Source organism: Monodon monoceros, unplaced genomic scaffold (genome assembly GCF_005190385.1).
Source record: "Monodon monoceros isolate NGI ecotype Baffin Bay Population unplaced genomic scaffold, NGI_Narwhal_1 Super_Scaffold_11, whole genome shotgun sequence".
NCBI lineage: Eukaryota > Metazoa > Chordata > Mammalia > Artiodactyla > Monodontidae > Monodon > Monodon monoceros.
In genome coordinates this window covers 69821227-69844920 of record NW_021703767.1, presented here as the reverse complement: position 1 = coordinate 69844920, position 23694 = coordinate 69821227, and the positions used below count along the sequence as shown (strand labels likewise).

The 23694-nt window shown below is 41.1% G+C and overlaps 1 protein-coding gene across 6 annotated transcripts in view; it reads right to left on the bottom strand.

Annotated features, from left to right (window-relative positions):
• Positions 1 to 23694, bottom strand: part of KALRN (kalirin RhoGEF kinase) — a 612746-nt gene that overhangs the window by 136051 nt on the left and 453001 nt on the right. For 5 of the 6 annotated variants that reach the window (XM_029214075.1, XM_029214079.1, XM_029214076.1 and 2 more), the window contains one exon: positions 17866 to 19337. The exons of the other annotated variant lie outside the window; for it this stretch is intronic. In XM_029214075.1, coding sequence (XP_029069908.1) covers positions 19275 to 19337 — 63 coding nt within the window. In that variant the 3' untranslated portion in view covers positions 17866 to 19274. Of the gene's footprint in view, positions 1 to 17865; positions 19338 to 23694 lie in introns of those variants that run through there. 6 annotated transcript variants of the gene reach the window in all.

The following is a 23694-nucleotide window of genomic DNA, read 5'->3' as shown; positions in this document are numbered from 1 at the left end:
TTTGCTTCATTTTATATATTTTAGTGTTCACAAGTTTAAAATTTACAAGAGTATTTACAAGTCTATAGTGTTAAAAAATCTTCTTCATGTGAAATATCCCTCTACCTGCCTAACTGACTGTACAATCATGTACTGATTTTTTTTTTTAATTAAAATTCCTGGGAAGACTCTTTTTGATGCTCTTCAACTTAAAAGACCCCAAATAGTCCCCTGCCAGGAGCTACAAAAATTGCAGGGAAGGTGCCAGTGATGGGATAATTAGCCTCTATAGGACTCGTCTTGAATTTCTAAACCTATTAAATAGTGACGAATATCAACCAACTCAGTTTTAACCCAAAAAAGGCAGTCCAGTACTTCTACCAGTCTTCTGCTTTACTAGCCTTTCTTCATATTGAATGAAACCACTTCTTTTCATGTTTCCCCAAACCCAAAACTTCTAGAAGATTCCTGTCCTCTGAAGTTCACGTAACCAGCAGTAAAGTCTTGGACCCAATGTCACTTGCATGTATTTGCATACCTTCGTTTTTGCCAGCAAGTTCTGGTTATTCTGTGTTGTTCCGTGATAAAGTATAGCCCTGCAGCCTATGATCCCCCGCCTACCCGTGTGAATGCCGCCCTGGAAATAGCCTGTCCTGTGAATGTCTCTGTCCTCAGAGACTCTCCTGCATGGTTGTAAGCCTCAACACCCCTCCCAGCCTGATTTCATCTGACCTGCCCCAGTGTTCACTCCTACAACTTCCAACCATGGGAGCCTTTTCACCATTTATTTCTTTGGGCTCTGCTGCTCCTGCGTCTGAACCTTAGCTTGGGCCATTCCGGAGGCATGAAAAATCCTTTCCGTTCCCTCATTTACTCTGAACAAGCTCGTCCTCTCTGGACTGTCCACAGTGACTGGAGGATACCTTCCCTACTGCTGCTTGGCTGTGAGTGCCATTTAGGAGATGATATGGCTTTCGGGCATAAATTACAGAATGCTAGGGTTTGAACGGGCCTTAGTGATTATGTGTGGACATGTTCATTTAATGCTTTGCTATTTCCCAAAAAGCACCTGGAGAGGCTTAGGTAAAATGTATATACATTAAAACATTTAAAATACACAGAGACTATCAAAAGCTATATAGAGAGGGGGAATTCATAACTCCCTTATTTACACATAAGCAAACAGAGGCTCAGAGAGATGAAGCGATTTGCAAAGATGACAAAGTTGGGACTAGAAGCCCTTCCTTCGTTGGTGACTTTGGTTCCAGGCTGATGATTCCCCTTTCTACCCTAAGTTCTGTCATCATCTTGAGTGACTTCTCTCCCTGCGGGCAGCCCCTCCAGCACCCTGGCCTTGGTTCTATCCATTGAGCCCCTCCTTCACTCCACTTCAGCCACCCCTCCCAAGGTCAGGCCATGGTCACCACTGTCGACTGCTCTGACTCCCATATCACTAAGGTAGACATCTTCCTTTCTTTAAGGGCATTCTACAAATTTTGATATGTTGTATTTTTATGTTCATTCAACTAATTTTCCTTTTGCTTTCCACTTTGACCTGTGCGTTATTCAGCAGTGTGTTGTTTAGTTCCCAAATACCTGGAAAATTTCCAAAGGTCTTTCTATTTATTTCTAATTTAATTCCACTGTGGTCCAGGAACATACTTTATATGACTTGAATTCCTTTAAATGTATTGAAACTTATTTTATGGCCCACAATATGATCTCTTGGTAAATAATCTGTGAGCACTTGAAAAGGATATGTATTCTATTATTGGGTGAAGTGTTCTATAAATGTCAATTAAATCAAGCTGGTTGATTGTTTTCCAAGTCTTCTACATCCCTACTGATTTTCTATTTATCCTATCAATTACTGAAAGAGGAATATTAAAATTTCCAATTGTAATTGTTGATTTGTCTATTTTTTCCTTGCAGTTTTATCAGTTTTTGCTTCATGTATTTTGAAGTTCTGTTATTATACACATAAAAGTTTAGGGTTGTCTGTCAGGTCTTCTTGATTATCATTATGAAAATCCATCTTTATCCTTGTAATATTCTTTGCTCTGAAATCTACTTTGGCTGACAGTAATGTAGCCATTCTCTCTCTCTCTCTCTCTCTATATATATATATATTTTTTAGAATATTGTTAGGATGATAAATCTTTTTTAAAAAACCTATTTGTATATTTACAGTGCATTTCTTGTTTTTTTACTTCGGTCTTGTTTTTTAAATCCAATCTGACAATCTCTGTCTTTAAATGGTTTAAACCATTAAAATTTACTGTGATTACAAATATGATTAGGTTTGAGTCTATTTTCTTTCTATTAGTTTTCTATTTTTCTTTTCTGTTCCTTGTTCCCTTTCCCCTCCTTTTCTGCCTTCTTTTGGATAACCTGAGAATGTTTAATGATTCCATTAAATCTCCTGTGTTGGCTGATGTCATAGACTGAATTGTGTACCTCCCAAATTCATGCTGAAGCCCCAACCCCCAATGTGACTGTATTTGAAGATAAAGCTTGATGGAGGTAATCAGGGTTAAATGAGGTCATAAGGGTGGGTCTCTAAGCCAGTAGAACAAGGGTCCTTATCAGAACTAGAAGGGACAACAGACCTCTCTTCATATGAGCATAGGGGAAAGGCCCTTTGAGGACACAGGGAGAAGGCAGCATCTACAAACGAGGAAGAGAGTCCTCACTGGAAACCGAATTTGCCAGCACCTTGATCATGGACTCCAGCCTCCAGAACTGTGAGAAAATCAATGTGTTGTTTATGCCACCCAGACTGTAGTATTTCTTATGGTAGCCCAAGCAGACTGAGACAGCTTATTGGCTATAACTCTTTGTTCTGTTACTTTGGTGGTTGTGTTAGGATTCTGGTATACCATTTTTAACTTATCACAGTCTGCTTTCAAGTGATAGTATACCACTTCTTGATCACATGAGAACCTTACAATAGTCATTCCATTTTCCCCTTCCTGGCCTTTATGCTATTATGGACATATAGTTTACATTTACACACATTACAAGTCACACACACCACTGTTATTGCTTTTGTTTAAGCAATTCAATTATTTCCTTTAAAAAAATTCCTGGACTCTTCACCTTCATCTACTAATTCATTAAATATATGAGCTGCCTTCCAAATTATTGTGAATGGCGGCTTTCCAAATGTTCCACCATTGCACAATGTAGATCTCCATTTTTCCAGCTTCCAGTAACACTCTCCTCTAACTTCAGCCCCCTTCCAAAGCCAATATGACATATTTTCCTTTTCTGTTGTTCTTTTCTTTCTTTAAAAAAAATTTTGGTCTGGCAGTACCCCAATTCCAGGAAGTAATTTCTGTATTAGCTTTGGTGGAGTAATAAACATACCACACATAATAAGAATTTAAAGAACAAGAGAAATTAAATGATTACATCTTATCTGACAATAAAATTTCTATACCAGCTTTCTATTGGTTAATATTTGGTGTACCTTTTTCCATTCCTTTATTGTCTGTATCATTGCTTTAGACTTGCATCTCTCTTACACAGTGTATACCTGAATTTTGATTAATAGGGCCAAATGGAAAGTATTTGTATTTTAATTAATGTATTAAATTCATTTGCATTGATTGTGATTAATGATATACTTAGGCTTCTTTTTGTTTATATTTTCAATTTGCCATGAATTTTCTGTTTCTTTTTTTTACCTTTTCTCTCTCAAATTGATTAAAATTGCTTTATTCTCCTTACTTTTCTCTACCAGTATTTAAATTATATATTCTATTTCTTTTCTCCCAGTGGCTATCCTTACATTACCCTTAAAAAAGTATATTTTTCTGGGACTTCCCTGGTGGTCCAGTGGTTAAGACTCCATGCTTCCACTGCAGGGGGCACAGGCCTGATCCCTGGTCGGGGAACTAAGATCCTGCATGCCACGTGGTGTGGCCAGAAAAAAAAAAAGTATATTTTTCTAACAAAGTCTAAGTTAATTCCTACTTCTATCCTGTTCTTAAGTCAGACAAGGATCTGAGCTTGCTTTACCCTCCCTCAGAATATTCCATTTTGTTTCAAATGGTTATTATTCATGTTATTTGTGCTCAACATTAAATTATATTTACCACAGTATTTTAGTGTTCCTTTTACGTACAATATCTTTTTGCATCTAATTCCTCCCTCCTGGGTTCATTTTTCTTTTTGCAAAACAGTGAGGATTTATGAGTAGTAAAATGTCGAAGTTCTTGTATGTTGAAAATACACTTATTTCACCCTTACTCTTAAATTATAATTTTGCTGGGCCTAGAATTCTTGGTTACAAAGATTTTCCATTAGAACATTGATGCTCTTACTCATTCCCTTTTAGTCTCTGTCATGGTGGGTGAGAAGCCTATTATCAAGCTGTTTGTTATTCCTTTTTAGGTAACCACTTCTTTCTCTCTCTTGACTTTAAGGTTTTTTTTTCTTTTTCTTGATGTTCTCTAGTTTCACTACAATGTTTCTACATTTCCTAGTTTCTGGAAAATTCTGTTATCTATTTGAAAAATGTCTTTTTGCTATCCTTCCCACTCTATCCCAGAATTCTTATTAAAATTATTCTTTATCCCATCTCTTTTATCCCTCTGGTTGTACTCTAGGAGATTTTTCACTTCTGTTTTCTAAATCAGTAATACTCTCTTCATCAGTGTGCATTCTTGTTTTACAGTCACTGTTTCTGTTTTATATATAGTATTCCTCCTTTACCTCTTGGAGGATTTTAAACATCCTTGTTTAAAGGCTCTCTCATACTGCTCTTTATCTGTAAATCCTGTATATTACCCATGCATTTGCCATTTCTGGTGCTTTTCATTTCTTTTTGTTTGTTTGTTTGTTTGTTTTTTTGTGGTACACGGGCCTCTCACTGTTGTGGCCTTTCCCGTTGCGGAGCACAGGCTCCGGACGCGCAGGCTCAGCGGCCATGGCTCACGGGCCCAGCCGCTCCGCAGCATGTGGGATCCTCCCAGACCGGGGCACGAACCCGTGTCCCCTGCATCGGCAGGTGGACCCCCAACCACTGCGCCACCAGGGAAGCCCCATGGTGCTTTTCATTTCTTTGTGCAGATCCATATTTCCCTGTGATATCATTTTCTTCTACCTAAGGGATTCCATTTAACATTTCTTGCAGTGTGGATCTGCTGGTGAAGAATTTTTTTCAACTTTTTTATGTCAGAAAAAAAAAATCTTTATTTTGCCTTCATTTTTGAGGGAGATTTTCACTGGGTATAGAATTCTAGGCTGACAGTTTTCTTTTTATTTTCATTACTCCACTCTGAGGCACCACTGTCTTTTTGCTTGCCTTGTTTTCAATGAGAAATATGCTGTCATTCTTATCTTTGTTCCTCTGTATATAGCATGTATGTTTTTCTCTGACTGCTTTTAGGATTTTCTATTTTATCACTGGTTTGGAGCAATGCAATTATGATATACCTTGGTGTAGTTTTCTTCTTAGTTCTTGTGCTTGGATTCTTGGATTCTTGGATCTATGTGTTTATAGGCTTTATCAAGTTGCAAAAATTTTCAGCCATTATTGTTTTAAATATTTTTATGTCCCCCTTTCCCGTTTGGGAACTCCAATTACACGAATATTAGGATGCCTGAAATTGTTCCACAGCTCACTGATACTTTGTTCGTTTAAAAAAAGTTTTTTTTTCCTCTGTGTGTTTCATTTTGCATAGTTTCTATTACTATGCTTTCAAGTACACTTATGTTTTCTCCTGCAGTGTCTAATCTACTGTTAATCCTATCCAGGTATTTTTCACCTCACACATTGTAGTTTTCACCTCTAGAAGTTCAACATGTTTTTTTTTTTCTTTATGTCTTCCATGTCTCTCCTTAATTTTTTGAATGTATGGAACACTTAATAATAACTGTTTTTATGTCCATGGCTGCTAATTCTAACATGTGTGTCAATTCTTGGTAAGTTTCAATAGATTTTCTCCCTCTTTATGGGTCATATTTTCCTGCTTCTTTGCATGCCTAGTAATTTTTGATTGGATAGCAGACATTGTGAATTACACCTTATTGGCTGCTCAAATTTTATGTATTCCTATAACTACTCTTGAGCTTTGTCCTGGCATGCAGTTAAGTTACTTTGAAAGTCTGATCCTTTTAAGACGTATTAGGCAGAACCAGAGCCTAGTTCTTCTAGGGCTTATTATTTCTCACCACTAAGGTAAGATCCTTCTGAGTTCTCAACCTGATGTCCTGAGAATTTCAGGGCAGTAAGCTTGGGTATTCATAGGGCTCACTTTGTTTCTTGTCTCTCGGGGATCACACTGTCCTTTGTTGTTTGATGTCCAGTGTCTTGAAAATTGTTTCTTATATTTTGTGTGGTTTTTGGTAGTTTCAGGCAGGTATATCTGGTGCTTGCTTCTCTATCTTGGTCAGAAGGAAAAGTCTCACACCTTGCTTCCTGACCACAACTTATTCTACTTTATTTAATTACACTTACTATGACCTTTCTTTAACCCCATTGGGACCTCTAGTTCATGGTGCCCTCTACTGTCTCCCAATCTGTTGATACTCTCCTTTCATCACTTTCCTTCCTATGCAGCTTGTATTCCATGATCCATTATTTCAGTAATGCTCTTGCTAATGTTCTCAATTCCCTTGCCCCTCTCTGCTCATTTAACCCAGCTGATTATATGGTACAGGTTCAATATATTTTTAAAAATAAATAGATAAATAAATAAGAAAGTAGAGTATATATGTTCATTTCTGATAAACTCTGCCTATATTTCAAAGCTAAACATTAAAAACTACTGTTTTAGTACTACATCTCTTTTATCAATACAGATAATAATTACATATAAAATTAGGTTATCCCTTATATATAAATATCATTTTCCCAATTCTACACTATTTAGGATGGATGCTTGTTGATTTTTCTCAGTAAAAGTCATAGATTTCCAGGTTACAATTAAGCCAGTTATAGAAAAACAGAATGTTTAAGTATGAATGAAATTTAGAGATAAGTTCCTATTACTTTCCAATTTTACAGATGAGGTAGCTGAGGTTTTGAGAAGATAGATGATTTGGCTAAAACGTTTTTCAAAGCTCATACAGCTGGTCAGTAGCAGAATGAGGAGCAAAACCAACTTTCCTGACTCCAACCCGGGGTTCCTTCCTTCCCATTGCAGTGCTATATTTTCTTGCCCTGGTCTGCTTGTATCCAATACCCTGTATTTACAGACAATTTGAATGTGGTTTATAGTACAGCTTGCCCTGGCTTCCCAGTGAAACCATTAGCTGCTTAAGGATGGAGTAACCATGTGATTTCTAGAACAAGGTCATGTAATCTTATAGCACTACTTATAATAGGAGCAATGTGGAACATGTGTCATGTTCTTGCACTTACATAAAACATCCTTTCAAACATTAGTCAGTGACTCTGCCACAAGGGATTCAATAAGTTCATATCCCTACTGTGTAACACTTTCTGTGTAGAGTCTGATGCCAGATACCAATAGAGAACTCTACAGGTTAGCATATAAATAATGTAATAAATTAAGCCCTAAGATATGGAAAAGCTCATGTCCCTCTAGACTCATCAGGACATTGTATCCTCAAAAACTGATTCCTGAAGTCTAGAAAAAGTTTCACAAGGAACAAGAAGCCTTCTAATCTTTATATTCTGATTGGTCATTGATGCACTGACCCCATATACATAGGGCCTAATAGTCAGGGATGGAGCCTAGTGAAAATTAGGCAGTGGGAGTAACAGAAAGCAAACAATGACTTAAACATGAATAACATTATTTCAATGTATATGTTTGAAATTCACACACATGCACACACACACACACACACACACACACACACCTGTTGAGTAGACCAATATTTGAAATGGGTTAGGCCAAAACATACATTATTTGCAACTATGACTTGATGTTACTGCTAATGTAGTCGTTCTGATGTTCACCAAATATTTTTAGTTCTTTGCCTTCTGGACAAATAACTTGATCGGTTTGCTGGCCCCTGTTGGTTTTGTAGAGCCATATGACTACTCCTGGCCATTGAAGTTGAGTCATTTCCAGGCTGGATCATTTAATTTTGGGTTAAGGTCCTTTAGAATTCTATTCCTGTCTGGGACAGTAATTGGCAACTTTAGAAGCTGATCCATCAGCTAGGCTCCCTGATTCCCTACGATGAATAGAGCCAACCCATTATGAATATGTAGTGTTAGCAAGAAATAAATCTTTGTCGTTCTAAGCCACAGTATTTTCAGAGGTGTTTGTTACCACAGCATAACCTAGCTTGTCCTGACAAAGACATCTGCTTTCATTCTCTTCTCTGAATAGAGAAGATATTGTCTTAGGAATAGATAGTGGTAGGAGTACAGGAACATTGAGAGAGTGGTAGGAAAGATAAAGTTAAGAAAGGGACACAGATGTAAAGGGGCCATTCTAAGACAAATAGAGACATATACAAATTAAATGCAATTTGGGAAGACATACTAGATTTCATTATTGTCGTTGTTACTACTACTACCATGATTATTATTATTTTTATTATTAGTTTTTTAAACAACCAGAAGACTACAGCCATTACATGCTATGACTCATCCTTAGTGTTGGATAGAGAAAGAGAGGGAGGAGAGATAATTGTAGCTTTTGGAATCTCTTAGGCTAAAGCAATAGTTATGCATCATACATAGTGTGAATTTTGTTTTTTGAGTATATTTTTTCTCTCCCATTTGGACTATACAATTCTTGTAGTTAAGGACCATATTTTATTTTCCTTTTGTGTATTTTGGGAACAGTTCTAAAGCTCAGTAAAATCAAGCTGAAGCCCAGCTTCATTTGCCATCAGGGAATTGGCATCAGATTTCATTGTTGACCATCTCTTGGGCTGACTCACAACAGATGCATCAATTCTCACATTTTCATTTCCCAGAGCTTTAGGAATGTTTATTGAGAATCATGAGCATGGTGGTGCGGCAGGGCAGTGAGGAGAAGTGCATTTGCAATCAACAATGTCTTTGGAACTGTAGTCCTCCTCATTGGCGACCGACTCAGTGAAGCAAACCAAATGAGAGACATTTTTCAAATTTGATTTTTCATAACAATTTTTCATTTTTTTTAGATATGTGAGCTGTTGGGTTTATTCTCTTTATTGCTCCTAGCCCTTGGCGCTTTTCCTTTTTTAATCTTCCCATTTGCCATTCTTAATTAGAAATTATCTACAGAGCCCCAAAAGTCAAGTGATACATTTAAAAACTCATGGGTGGGTATAAACTCTGTTGAGAGAAGGGTCGGCATTTATCAGAATCCTTTGAATTGTCAGTGTTCAAACCACATGGTAGTTTCCCACACCTGGCTGTGCACCTGGGCTTCTGCTTGCTCCTTTGATTATGGCCTTGGAGATTCTTTGCTAACTTTTCAGTTGCTTTCCTTGTTTATCAGTCCTGGCCCTCGATCTCAGATTTTAGCTTTGCTTATCATATGACACACAAACCTGTCTTCTACTCTTGCATTATCCTTAACTCAAGCAGCATGTTTCTTGTTTTTGCAAGTATGACATTATTCTGCGGAACTTCTTCCTACCCCCCAGTGGTACAATGGAGTATTTGCCTACCAGTCTGGTTGCATTAAAAATGGACTGTATTTCTGCACACTAAAAAATTGCACTTGTTCTATACTATGCAGTTGTACTCATGGTACCTACTATGTGTTTGGCACTAGTATAGGCAATGGGGATACAGCAGTGAAAAAAGCAGACAAGAATCCCTGCCCTCATGGAACTTATTCTGTAGCAATGACAGATCCAATTATTAGTATGATTTGACATGGATCCTATAAAACTATACTGGTTCTTTATCTAGCTAATGATCTACATCGACATGTAAGTTTTAATGTTTTTGCATCCTGTAGTTTTAGTTTTAATTCAAAATTAAACTTTTATCAGGATAGGCCAAAAGATGGTTGACTCATACCAGGTATGAGTCAGAAGCCCCCTCCTGAGCACACGTGTTGATCCAAGAAAATAGAAAATAATCAGATGTCACATCTGATTTCTCACAGCCACATGGAGAATGTCATTTTGTTTGTCATGCATCGGTTGGCTCCTGGACTAAAACCTGAGCTGCAATGAACTTATTCCATGCCGCCCTTTTCTAGAAGGGCTAACCAATGCCATTTGAGACTAATTTTTCTATATAGCTAAGGAAGACAACTCTCTGGACTTACTTTTACAATGTACCTCTCTAGAAATAAGGCTTTGCATTAGATGGGAAGGTATTACACAATGAATAGGAGGGTGTGTGTGTGTGTGTGTACATGTGTATATGTATGCATGCTAGTACCCTGAGCTCCCCTTTCATTTGGCTTCAACCAAAAACTTGTCTCTTGAGGGCAAACTGATGCAGCTGGGAGGAGAAAGCCAGCTTCTCCTTAACTCCCCAGTCTGCTGCCTAAGTTCTGTGAGTCCAAAGTGGGGTTTGGGGAGAGGAAGCCACATTTACCTCACAGCTGTGACTGAGCCATCTTCCTGCTGCCAGGGACTCAGATCTAGGTTGAACATATCTGTTACTTGGGCCCAAGGAACAGATTCTATATGAGTTAATATCTTAAGCCTCTAGTTTGAATCCCTGTGCCTCTTCACAGGGTCTCCCAGGGCCCCATGCTGTTTTTTGATAAAGAGAGCTGGAATTCCTTCTGCCTTTGTACTGGTGACTGGGATTTGTCCCAAACAGGCATGATTGGGAACTATTCTTCCTGTTGCTGAACCTTTATCAAGCTAGACTTGAGGGACCTTGCAGTCTGCTGGGAATCAGGAGAGGTAACCAAAGGGAATTCGTATTTTAAGCCTATGAAAGACAAAACAAATACTGTACCATACTTCTCAGAATCTGCAAAGCCTCTTTGAGCTTCTAGAGATTTATGAACAGTTATTCCATGAACTCTTGGTTCCTGGACTCATTTTATACTTGGACCATACCTGTATTTATTTTCAAGAATCTCATCATGTGAACTTTGAGGGATGTCTGGTCACACCACAGGTGAATTCCCCGTCAGACTGGATGGAATCCAGATTCCTCTAACCTAGGCTAATACCATATCAGAAAGGCTCACTTGGACCCCTGGTGGAGGCTGGGGGAGTAGTCTGGGGCCCACTTGACTTCTGGGGCACATTCTTGGGCACCCTCTTGGCTCCATAGGAGGCATGAAGGCTGGGGGAGAGGCCATCTTACCTGAGAGCCCCTACCTGTTCCCTAGGTAAGACCACTCCTCCCCAAGTCTTCATGCTTTTCTGGGGAGTAATGAAGAGAAATTTCTAAGACCTGTGTGTGCTCCTCACAGAACCCTCAACCCTCCCTCTCCTCCAAAACTCACAGCCACGTTACCATGAATCTGCCTTGAGACCATCTGGCCTAATTTCACTCATCTCTGCATCTCCGATTAGGTCAGTCACCAGAACTCAGATCCTCCCCTCACTTCTTCCCTCTTACATCCTCTGAAGCTATATTTTTTCCTCTATGGCATGCGTCATCATCTGTACTTTATAGATTTTACTTATTTATTTGTCTGTGTTCCCGTCAGAATGTAAGCTCCATGGGGGCAGGAATTCTTGTCTGGTTTGTTGTTGTCTAGGATAGCACTTGGCGCATAGTCGGTATTCAATAAATATTTGCTGAGTGAATAAATGATGTGATGGATATCTAGTATTTATTGAGGGTCACTAATTATTAATAATATTCATTCTCTTGTTTTTTGGATAAATGACCCTCTCATTGATCTCTGAGGATGTATTAGCTTTTCCCATAGTCTCTGATAGTTAAGGGGACCCTCCAGAACCCAAATCGTTGCATTACTTTGGCCATAATCTTTGACAGCCTTCCCCCATGTCAAACATTTGCCAGAGAGACCAATGTGTCCAGTGTAAATATCGATGCTATCTAGCCTCAACCTTCTGGATCCCAACCACCACCCCTACTTGCATATGCTTCTTTCAAAAGACATTTAATCCAGGAGAAAACAACCAGATTTCTGACTATTATAGCCAAATTTGAGGTCTGATGGGAAACTGGCATGTGGCAATGGTCTAAGCAATCATCTTTGTAACACCATCAGACTCACTGTGATAACTACCTTCTCACTTTAATTTCTAAATCATTTATTTCTCAGAAGCTAGAAATGCCGGGTTGATGGCCTCTCCTAGAAGGCTATGCACCTGTCTGGCCCTACTAGCCACCCTGTGCTGAGCCATTAAGCTTGAATGTGATCACTTATATCCTGCAACACCAACCCACCAATGAGACCCTGCAAGGGCCTCCCCCTTCAATGACCTATTCCATCTCTGAGCTTGCTTTGCAGCTTGCCTTGCAGGGTGGACAGACAGTACTTAGATCATTTGTAGTGGTCTGGTTTTGAGGCCCCTATATCAATGGCTCTCCAACAAGTTTGTTGGTTGCTTGTCCTAACAAATAAAGCAATATGTCAGCATCTTCAATGCGAATGAGAATGAAGGAAGAATCTGGGAAGTACAAAGCCTCCTATTTCCATTGCTAACTTCCGGCGGCCTTGTAGGAACTTAACTATGTAAATCAATTTAAACACTTGCTCCTCTCAGGGCCAAGATGTCCATGCAAGTCCTCATGAATCTATGAGATGCCAGAGCAACTCCTGGAGGGCCATACTTCTGGGTCACTCTCAGAGTGAGCGTGTCATACCGGTGAAATCTAACCTGATTCTACATCAACTATGTTTCAGTCCCCACTTGCACCCTGGGATCCTTTTACCCTGATTGGTGCCATAGCAACCGCCCAGCAGAACTCAGCATAGCCAGATCTAAAAACTTCACACGATGCTTGGGTGTAAGGCCCATTAAAAGGTCACCATTGCCAGGCAACAGAATCTCTGGACATCCTTACAAATAGAATAACACACCTTATTCCACCATCCCAGAAACTCAAAGGCAGATACATAGAGACCCCCTCCCCCATCACTGCTATATTTCCCTGTGGCTACCGCTATCCGTGACCAGACACACCCACAGCAGGCCTGGCTATATGATCACACCACTAGCACCCCTGATGGTTATTAGTAAGGCTGGATACAGCACCTGTGCTGTGAAAACTCCCTCCCGGGCCAGGACAGGCTTGCAGAGCTAGCATAAATAGGGTTCATGGGACAGATCTGAGATCCACCTGTGTATCTGCCCTGAACCCCTGTCTTGGGATTTGACTATTAACAAAGCACACCTTAAAGCAGAATGGAGTCAGAGCCAGAGCAGCTCCTTTAAGGAGTGGAGGGAGGGAGGGCTGCTGCACCATTGGATGGCCCAACACAAGTAGGAGGAAGGTGTGTGAGCGGTGTTCCTTGAGCCACTTGGTCACCAGAACTACAATCTTATCCTTGTCTTCTGGCTGCACTTGCGGTTTTCTAAACTTGTCTTCCTTTTTGGGTTATGAATTTGGAATTTATTTAAAGGGCTCACATCCTCATAAAATCATTTTTACTGGGCTTCAACACCTTTCCTGTGCATGTATATTTGTGTACACATAGGTACACACCCACGCACACGCACACAACACACACGGCTGAATTACGGTCTGCATCTCTTCTCATGGCTTTTCTAATACAGATGCAACTAATTGAATCCTCTGCATGCCACCGCATCTCCTCCAACCCAACCTGTTTTCTTATATGCTCAATCCTTGTGCTGCAGTGGGCATGAACTATATATTTTAAAGAAACAGTCATTTTTATAGCATACTTTGGAGTCTAAAGCTCAGCAAAAACACATTCATACCAGATCTTTCAACAATATGGAATCTCTTATCATCCAAGTTTTATGATCCTCATAAATTCAATCTGTTAGAATCCACACGTGGAATATCTACAGCAGATGCTAGACCCTATACCGCCCCCTTGTTACCATGCCTTGGGGGCTGCCAATGCACGTCTTGGTGCGTGCTCAGAGCTACAGAGTAGAGCTTCTTCCGTATCCCACTCTCCTCTCCAGGTAAGTTTTCTTTCCTAATGATGCCTGTTTTATGTTGACGCTAAAATAGTTCATTAATTAGCTTTCTTTGAGCACACAGAGAATTAAAATGGGGAGATGCTCACACGGGTTTATGACCTACATCTAGAATACACTTCAGTGTTGACTATTCTATAATTTACAAAGTGATTCTAATATATGCCATGTTCTTTGAGGATAGGATTATTTCTAACTCATTTTCATAGCCTGTTCAGTGGCTCTTACAGTGTCTGGTACACACTAAGTACGTATTGAATAAATGAGTGGTCCCAACGGCAGTACAGGAGGAAAATGTCAGAATACCAATGGGTTGAGAGACAGATGAGGGCAGTTTTAGAAATGAAACTTCTAAAACCTTGGGCTCTTTGATGGTCAAAAACATGTATGGAAGATGATGGGAAACAGCTCCTTGTAACCCCTGGGTCCTCGTCTGTGAGATTCAGTGAGGGACCTTACTCTCTCACTATGAGGAATCAGTACAGGACTGGAGAAAATAACAGAAAGGCAAGTACTGGAAAACAGGATTTTATGTTTCATGTCCATGATTTTTTTTTTTTTTGGTATATTTAAATATCTGAGAAAGTGATTCGTCAGTCTTCAGATTTAACAAAATCCACTCTCCTTTCGCTACGTGCTTTAGTGTTACAGGAAACTTTCAATTATCTCGATTAATGGCATGGAAGCAAAGGTACACGTAATCAAATACCATTTCTATTTGCCTTCGGAAAGTATTAGGTCTGCTTTTCCCCCAGCAGGTTTGCTTTCATAATGATTAGTTCTAGCTTGGGCTAATATTAAAATGAGTTAGCATTTTCTCTGTACAATACCTGGTAGAAGAGAAATGTGTTTATGGTAGAGCAAACTCATGCAGGGCTTAGTATTTGTCACAGTTAATCACCCACATGTATAATCTACTTGCAGCAAGTGGGATTTTGAACAGAGCAAAGGCAAAGAGCAACTTCATGTCCTGGATTTTAATGGCCTGGGGTAGATGCCCCAGGAGAAAGCTACAGCTCATGTTATGAAGAGTGTGAGTAGAAAAAGAACACTGGACTAGGAGTAAAGCAACTGGGGTTCTCATCCTTGATGCCCTATGCAGGCCACATAACCTCTTTGGGTCTCAATTATTTTACCTACAAAATGTAATAATGACATCTGTAAATATCTACCTAACAGGTTAACTGCCAAAAGAGAGTAGTGAGGAAAGGGCTTGTAAAAGTATTAAATGCTAGGAAAATGCAAGGCATTGATAGACAAGCAATGAAATATTGTCACCATCTTTTCATGACCTGTCCTTTGTCCTAACTCCTCAATGCTTGGGGTCTTGGGCTGTCGCTTCTGAAACTTACCCCAGTTTAAAAAAAAAAAGTCACATTTCTTAAGGATCCTGCTCTTCAAGGAATAGCTACTTTGATAAAGTCCATGGATCCTAATGAATAGATAGATATATCCTTTCTCAGGATTTTAGCAGAGATCTTCCAGCTATAATACTTAACCTAGTGGCTCTCAAAGGGAGGTCCCTGGACCACCAGCAGCAGCAGCAGCAGCATCTGGGGATGCAGATTCTTGGATCCACCCCAGACCTACTGAATCACAAACTCTGAGAGTGGAGTCCAGCAATCTGTGTTTTAACAAGAGATCTAGCTGATTCTGGTGTACACTCAAGTTTGAGAACCACTGACTTAGCTCAAAGGAAAAAAAAGGAAAGCTAGGAATTGGGCTCTTGGACATGCTACTGAGAAACATTTATTTCTCTGAAGGAGGTAGGGGAAGACTTAGGGGACTTTTCAAATCATACTGCACAGTCGTGTGTGTGTGTGTGTGTGTGTGTGTGTGTGTAAAATGATGACCGAGAACATAATTTTCTCAGGGATGTCTTTTTCCCAACCGCCTTACCTAAAAATGCATCACCCCTCCCCTAGCACTCCCCACTTCCCTTTCTTGATATACTTTCCTTTGATATGCTGATATTTACCTACGTATTCGTTTATCGTGTTTCCCCCAGGCAGAATGTTCACTCCATGAGGGCACTCTACTTTTTCACTGCTGTGTCCCCAGCTCTGAGAACTGTGCACGGTCCCTAGTGGGCACTCAGTAAATATTTGTTGAATTAGTGAGTGAATGAATGACTACTGAACTTGGGAGATGAGAAAATACTGGGTCAGACCAAAACACTGAAACACCTGCAAGCGCTCTTCTTACAGCATGGGAGCCTTGCCTCTCTGTTCTTGTTTTGGGCTCTGAAATAAGTCTGCAAACAAGGCTTGGGTAACTGCCATCCTCAAGGGTTCAGTTCACTATGCTGTTTGATTATCATTGCAAAGTGTGCTGGTTGATCAATACGTTCATAGGGCCGGCTGTGGTTAGGGGGCAGTTTCTGGGTATGCAAGAGACTGGAGGGCGACCTAGTAGGGAAAAGGCAGCCTAAGAATAGAAATCTACTGAGTTCTAGGCCTCGCGCTGCCCCTAACTTGCTATATGGTCTTAAGCAAACTGCTTAGCATTTCTGGGTCTCAGTTTCATCTGTGGATCTCAAGGATCTCCAAGGTCCCTTCCAGTTATAATTATATAACCATGCAAGTGTTCCTTGATTAATGCCTGTCTCCTCCACTGGTAAGCTCTGTGAGAAGAGGGGCTGAGTCTGTATTTGCCCACCTCGTTCATAATGCCCAGCACTTAGGGACACTCAAATATTTTCTGAGTGAGCAAATCCCTGTGAGAACTGAATGGGGGTCTCAGCCTCATCAAACTGTGCTCTACAAAAATAAGTCCCAGGTATGAGGATGTGGGTTGCAAAACCCTGACCTGGAAGGGATCTCCAATCACAGGAAGAGCAGGATGCTGGCTCTGCCACACGCCACCACCCCCAGGGCACACAGAGGTTGCAAAATTCATCAAAGACCATGACAAGCTACAAGGGAGAGCCCAGGCTGGGCACTGGCCATCAGCCCTGTGGTCCGAAGAAGCATGGGTTTGGGGATCAGAGACCTGAATTTGAATCACAGATCTGCTATTATCTAGCTTTATGACTCTGTACAAGTTATTTGCTTCTCTCAGCTTCAGCCTCTTCATCTGGAAAATGAAGACAGTACTGCCTGCCTCTCAGGATGGCTCTGAAAACTAGAGGAGTTGATGTCTATCAAGTGCCTTCCCAGCATGTGAGAAGGGTGCTCAGTATACGGAAGGCTCCTTGTCTGGTCCTGCCTTCTCTGCCCCTTACAAGGTTTCTAACAAAGCCTCCTGTCCCAAAGAACTGGCCCAAGTTGGTTACTGGCTCATGAGAGTGCCCTGGTCAGTCTGGCTGAAGGGGGATAAAGATTGGAATCAAAAGTGCTTCTCAAAATATCTACCTTTGGAAATACATATTTTTATTTGCTTCTAGTTTGCTGAGATTTTGAAATTTGTTGCTTGCTCTAACTTGATATCAAAAGGTGCAACTTCATAAATAAAGTTTAACAACCGGTAATCACTTGAACATGCTGACGTCTTATCACTGAACAGAACGAACTAGAACTTGACCTCTCTTTTTGGCTGCCTTTGTCTCTCCTTCTGCCTTGCCCTTTCTCTGGCCGAGGGAATTATCCTCCTGTTCCTGCCCTGCCCCCTCCACTTTCCCCCATCACACTCATCTACTTCATATGGCCATCTTTATTCTGGAAAACAAATTCTGCTGCTAGGCAACCAGAAGACAAAATCGCTGTGGTTGACGTGATTCTCATTAGTGACTGCAATTGCAGTGGTGCCGCAACTAGGCCAGACGTACACTCATTGCATCTGTCCCCAACAAACAGATCTTTCCAGAAAGTGGGATGGGGTGAATTCTTGGTATAAAATTAAGGGCCTCAGCACTCAACAGAAAGTATTTATAAATCACTGTATATCAACAGCCTGCTTTAGAATCATTTTATTAGAACACATTCAAGAAAGTGACATATGGAAAAAAGACAGCAGCAATTCTTAGTCATGCAAATGCCCGTGTTAAGGTTCTCCATTAGATTTAAATTCAAGTACAAAGACAGTCCTTTCCTGAGCCAGGTGCAATTCCAGAGAATGACACTTTGAATTGAGAGCACGTTTCCTTTGCAAAGTTCAGAACACTGAACAAGTCCCATCCTCACAATAAGATTGTGAGATACATGGAAGTGTAAACTTTCAGGATTTTAAGGAACCCTTTACCCAAGCCCTCCCCCATAACCCAGTTGAGGGAAGTAAGTGCAACTTTGGGACCTCTTAGAAATAAGGTTTAGTCTATTGAAAATAAAGCAGTGGGCCTTAAAAAAATTAGAAAATGAATATATATATATACATATATATACGTAATGGAGTCATCTTTGCCTCTTGCCTTGGTGTGGGGTTTCCATGAAACTGTGTTGGGGGTAGGGGCTCTCTCTTGAGTGTTTTGAAAGTTGGAGGACTTTTTTTAAATTTTTTAACTTTTTATTATGAAAAACTGCAAACATATACAAAAGGGAGAGAATGATATAATAAATACCCACGTACCCATCATCTAGTCTCAACAATTATCAACACGTGGCCAGTCTGGTTCACTTATTTCTTCTCCCACTTCCCACCCATCCCCTAACAGGACAATTTGGTAGCCAAGGAAGGCTGGGAGGGTGAGCTTTGAACCAGACACCTCAGGAGTGAGTGAGGTGAGGGAAGAGCTAGAAAATCGTGACAGAACCTGGGTAGGCTGAAGCAGACAGAATACTTGTTGGGAGAAGTGGTTCCTGCCAGTGTCTGGGAAAGGCTGGAGTTCCCTCATCTTCCATAAACCATAACCGTAAACTGTCCCTCCTTCCTCCTCCCTCCTCATGATACGGGGGAGGCAGGCTGGATTAGAATGACGGGTTTTTCCAGATTGGGGCCACTGACAATAGAAACATTCAACCTGGAGAAGAACTCCAGGGACAAATACATCCCTCTGATGAACCTGCCCACTCACATGGCAGACCTCTAGGGCAGCGAGGGCCCGGGGGTGCCTGGTGTTCAGACTGGGAGCTGGGGTGGGCGTTGTGTCGGGCCATGGGGCCTCTCACAGGTCCCTACTGTCCCACCATTTTAGACTTTGGAGAGAAGCTCGGCAACCTCGAATTGCACCCAGTAGAGAAAGAAGCAAGGGGCCCCGAGGGGTGAGCCCATGGCCCAGGGGGGCAGATTTTGCCTGGAACATGTGGCCCTCTGAGCAAAGGCTGCACCCCACCCCAGCCCTGCCAGAGCAGTCTCAAGAGAGGTGGGTGATGGGAGTCCAGGTGGGAGGTCCCAACGGCGGCACGGCTAACCCGGTGAGCTGCGTGCTAAACGTAAGTGGAGAAAGGATCTCCAGGTCCCAGGTACCACCGAGGAGCAAGGTTGCCATCCTGTTAAGAAAAGGGCCGGGGCTCTGTGATTTGCATATAACTTTGCAAAAATTTCCATGAGATTCCTGTAGCCTTTTATAGAAAACAGAGTGAAACCGTCAGTGCGACCTAATGTATTTCTAGCAACCCAACACACAGTGCAACCTGGCAAACACACAGTCATAATTTTAGAGGAAATGGAGGAAGCAGAGTGCTGTGTAGGACAGTGCTCGGTCTGAAGGTTCAGAAGAAGCCAACCGGGTCCAGGATCCAGAGGAGGATCACTCACTGGACACTTTTAACTGTGAAACACTGTCAACGTTCAAATCTGTATACTGTTCCTCGCATTAGTTCCCTGTAGAGCACTCTGGCTGTGGCTTTCCAATTTCCCAGACAGAAAAGGAGGAGGAAAGCCAGGAATAATATAACTAGGGATGCATTAAATATGAGGTCCAGTGCACCAAGGAGGGAAGGGGGGCTGGGATGAATTGGGAGATCGGGACTGACATATATACACTAATATGCATAAAATAGATAACTAAGGAGAACCTGCTGTTTAGCACAGGGAACTCCACTTTGCTGTACAGTAGAAATTAACACAACATTGTAAAACAACTATACCCCAATTTAAAGAAACATATGAGGTCCAGTGGCAGTGATCATTAGTGTTTATTTCGTACCCTTTTTGTTTTGTTTTGTTTTCTTGTTTCAACTCTTTTAGGGTCCCTATGCCCTACCAAGTCTTACCATGACATTCAGTTGGGGGAAAGAAACTGAGAAAAGTTTACCCATTTATGCAGCAGATTTTTAGTAGCAACTGACTTAACATTCCTGGTTTCAAGTGTTTCCAGGGTCCATAAAGTGGTAGTCTGGACTTTTTCTAAGGCACGCGGTTGGTTAGTGCAGGCTGCAAGGCCAGCTGAGGGAATGGATTACTGAGTGAGGGAGCCATGCCAGAGACCCCGTATCCCAGTGTTGGTTCCACCATCTCTACTGGGCCATTGGAGGCAATGGAATCATCGTTTCTTTAAGAACAATGGCCCCTCAAAGAGAACCAACCTCTAGTGCTTATTGGAAAAGTGACATATTTTAAAAAGCTATGGCTCTTAGCCAAGAGAAAAATTCAAGATGAATTAAAGAGTATGACCTTCCATTTGACTGTGGCTCAGTTCATGGTATCAAAGGCTGCCTTATAAAAACGAGAAAAACCGTATGAGACTCTCTTAGTAAGACCTCCAGCCAGGCAAAAACTGTTCATTAAGGGAGAGAAAACACTTCAGCATCAAGTTCAAATGGCAGTTACCCTGAGCTGTGGGGAAGGTAGCAGGTGCTAAGGATTCAGGAGGGAGATGAGATTCTGAAGAAAGCCAGGGGCAGTACGCATGCATTTGTGAAAGGGCAAACTACTGGGCTCGCCTTTTCCAGGGCAAAAGGGACTCAAAATTTTTAAATCATATTTTCCTTTGCATAATGTTACATTTATGGACTGGGGGGGGGAGGTAGCATCAGCTGTCCTGATTAGCTAGTCCCCCACATCATAATTCACTGTCAGTACCAGTTTATAGATATGCTATTTCATCTGTAGAACTTATTTTAGTGGCAGAATTTAAGTCTTACAAGCGCTGAATTTCACATTTTGCTCTTTATGCAATGGTTAAAATTCTGAAGGGGGAGAACAGTTTTAAAACATATTTTTAGTGTCATCATTATTAATAGCTAATTTATTTGTGTCATTTTTATTATCACTATTATTAATGGTTAATATTTCTTGCGTGTTTACCATGTGCCAGGTGAAGTGCTGAGTGTTTGGCACGCATCATTTCACATAACTTGCACCACAATCTTATGGGGTGCGTAATACCATTACCCCCATTTTGCAGATTGAAGCACTGAGGTCCTGCCCAGGATCATACAACTGACAGTGGAGGGGCTGAGATCTGAACTGAGGTTGGTTTGACTCCAAAGCTGTCCTAACCACTGTGCTAGGTTGCCTTTTGTAAAGGAGAATCCATCTGTTAAATGATATTTGTACGTGTGTAATCTTTGTGGATTCCAAAGGTCTTAGAAAGCATCCTTCACACATTTGGAGGATCCATGTTATCCTTGGGGACCTAACTAGAAGTGGTTTGGGCCACCTCATCATGTGTATTCACTAGATTCTGCACAAAAACTTTTATCCCCTTTTAAACCTCAAGTTGTGATGGTCCCTGTGTACCTGCAAATCTCTCTGATGATGGTTTGATATGTGAGACATATAAGAAATGAAGGCATGTAAGCAAACTGAACACTTGTTCTCCAAAACTCTGAGAAAATACATACACATTTACATAGGAAGCCATTGTTTTATATGGCCCAGTTGATACCTTAAAAGAGTAGTTAACACCAATGCATAGCTCTTTAAAAATGACAGCCATTCATGATCTCACTGAGATGGTTTTCTAAAAATCTGGCCTAGGGCAAAGACTAGTGGGAAAAGTTTAAGTGGAAGTGTGGTTAAAAAAAAAAAAAGAAAAAGAAGGCCATTAAATTTCTTTGACATGCTAATGATCTCTATTATTTAGAAAATAACTCTCTGCTTGGAATTCACAGATACCCCACATCCAATCACCCTCTACCTTTGGCATTCTGATTCAACAGGCCAGTGAGGAGCCTGGGATGCGTTTTTTGAAATGATTCCTCGGTAATTCTAAGGGTCACCTTGTTTAAGATCCTTAAGGCAGAGGCCTTTTCTATGTACCAGCCACTCCATGGTTGGAAAACCTGAGTTTTGCAGCATTTCAACTGCATTTTCACATCTGCCAGCATACATTGTCCAGAAGCACTTGGGCATTTTCCATGAGGAGCAAGAATCAGTGAGACCCATTTTAATAGGACAGCAGCTTTTATTAACCAGACCTCCCTAGAATTCTTTTTTTTTGGGGGGGGGGCACCTATATTGAGATTTCTCCCAGCTCCCTCAATTTAGGTGCAGACCCTTTCATAGGAACAGATTACTTATTTATTTAATATACTGTAGGTCTCATTCTAATATTAGACACTCATAAAACGAGTTTTCTGAGTTATGATGAGATGTTCTACAGTCCCTGGGTGCACAAGAGACATCACTGGACATCCAATGGTCTAAAAATTGCCATAAACGGGGAACATATTTGTTATATTATAGATTTCCATCCTTTCTTGTTCCACAAAGAATCTGAGGTGGCTATTTTGCAATACATTTCTAAATGCATCTTCAGTTGACTACATATTCTAGATGCTTCTGTCTGATGGATTTGGAAGCCACTGAGGCAGGTGTGTGCTTGAATCACTAGTCCCGTGGCCAAGACATAATAAACAGCCTCCTCTAAATTCCTGACTCGCGCCATGCTCCACTAGACACAGCAGCCACTGAGCAGTTAGCACATGTAATACACAGAACATGGTATGTTCTTGGTTTTTTTATTCTTTTCTTCCCCTTGTTCTTGGTTTTTTAATTCAGGTGCATTTCATTCAGTCGGTCAGGAGGGAGAAACAGTAAGACTTACAGCATTTGGGCCAAAATGTTGCTTTGTGTGTTTCTGCCTGAATCACCCAACTGTTTTCGTTCATGAACTTGGCCAGCAGAAGGCAGCGTACACAGTGGATGTGAGAAAGACCTGGGTTCAAATCTCAGCTCTGCCACTTTCTGGATGTGTGACCTTGGGCAACTATTTAACTTCTACATTCTTCCTCATCTGCAAAATGAGGATAACGATACTTACCTTGAAGAATTGTGAGGATGGAGTGAGAGGTTATACATAAAACGCCAGGCTCATAGTAGGAGTTCAGGAAGAGAGACAATTGCTACTGTCAGTCGTGTATGCTCTGGACGCTTCCTTACAGCAGCAGACTTCGTGCTTTTCTCCACCTGCCAGATTTCAGCAGGGGCTTCTAAGGGAAAGGACTGTATGTTTTTCAGTAGGTGGGTGGGGTCCTTGGTGGGGACTTCACTGCTTTGTTTGTACTCCTCCATTACACACAGAGAACTGCAAATCCCATATTAACTGGTTTAAAAGAGCCTTTCTCCACCTCAGATTTCAAACCTAGGGCCCAGACTGGAAATGTTCCTTCATCAGAATGAAAAACTGAGATACAGACAAGCACAAATGTTGAATTGTGCAGAGAGAAAAGACATAAACATCATGGAGTATGTTTTCAGTTTAGCTCTTTTTCAAAACTGATTTTTGTGACTTTCTTTGTTCTTTCCTGTTTCCTACTCTATTTTTGGCTTTTAGACATGCGTGTGTACTGCTCATCCGGAGCCCAGGGCTCCTCATTGGGAATTCGGTAAGGAGGTGACTGGTAAGGAACAGTTGGCTGAGCAGCTTGGTGAAGAGCAGGGAGGCCTTGGAGGTGGTGC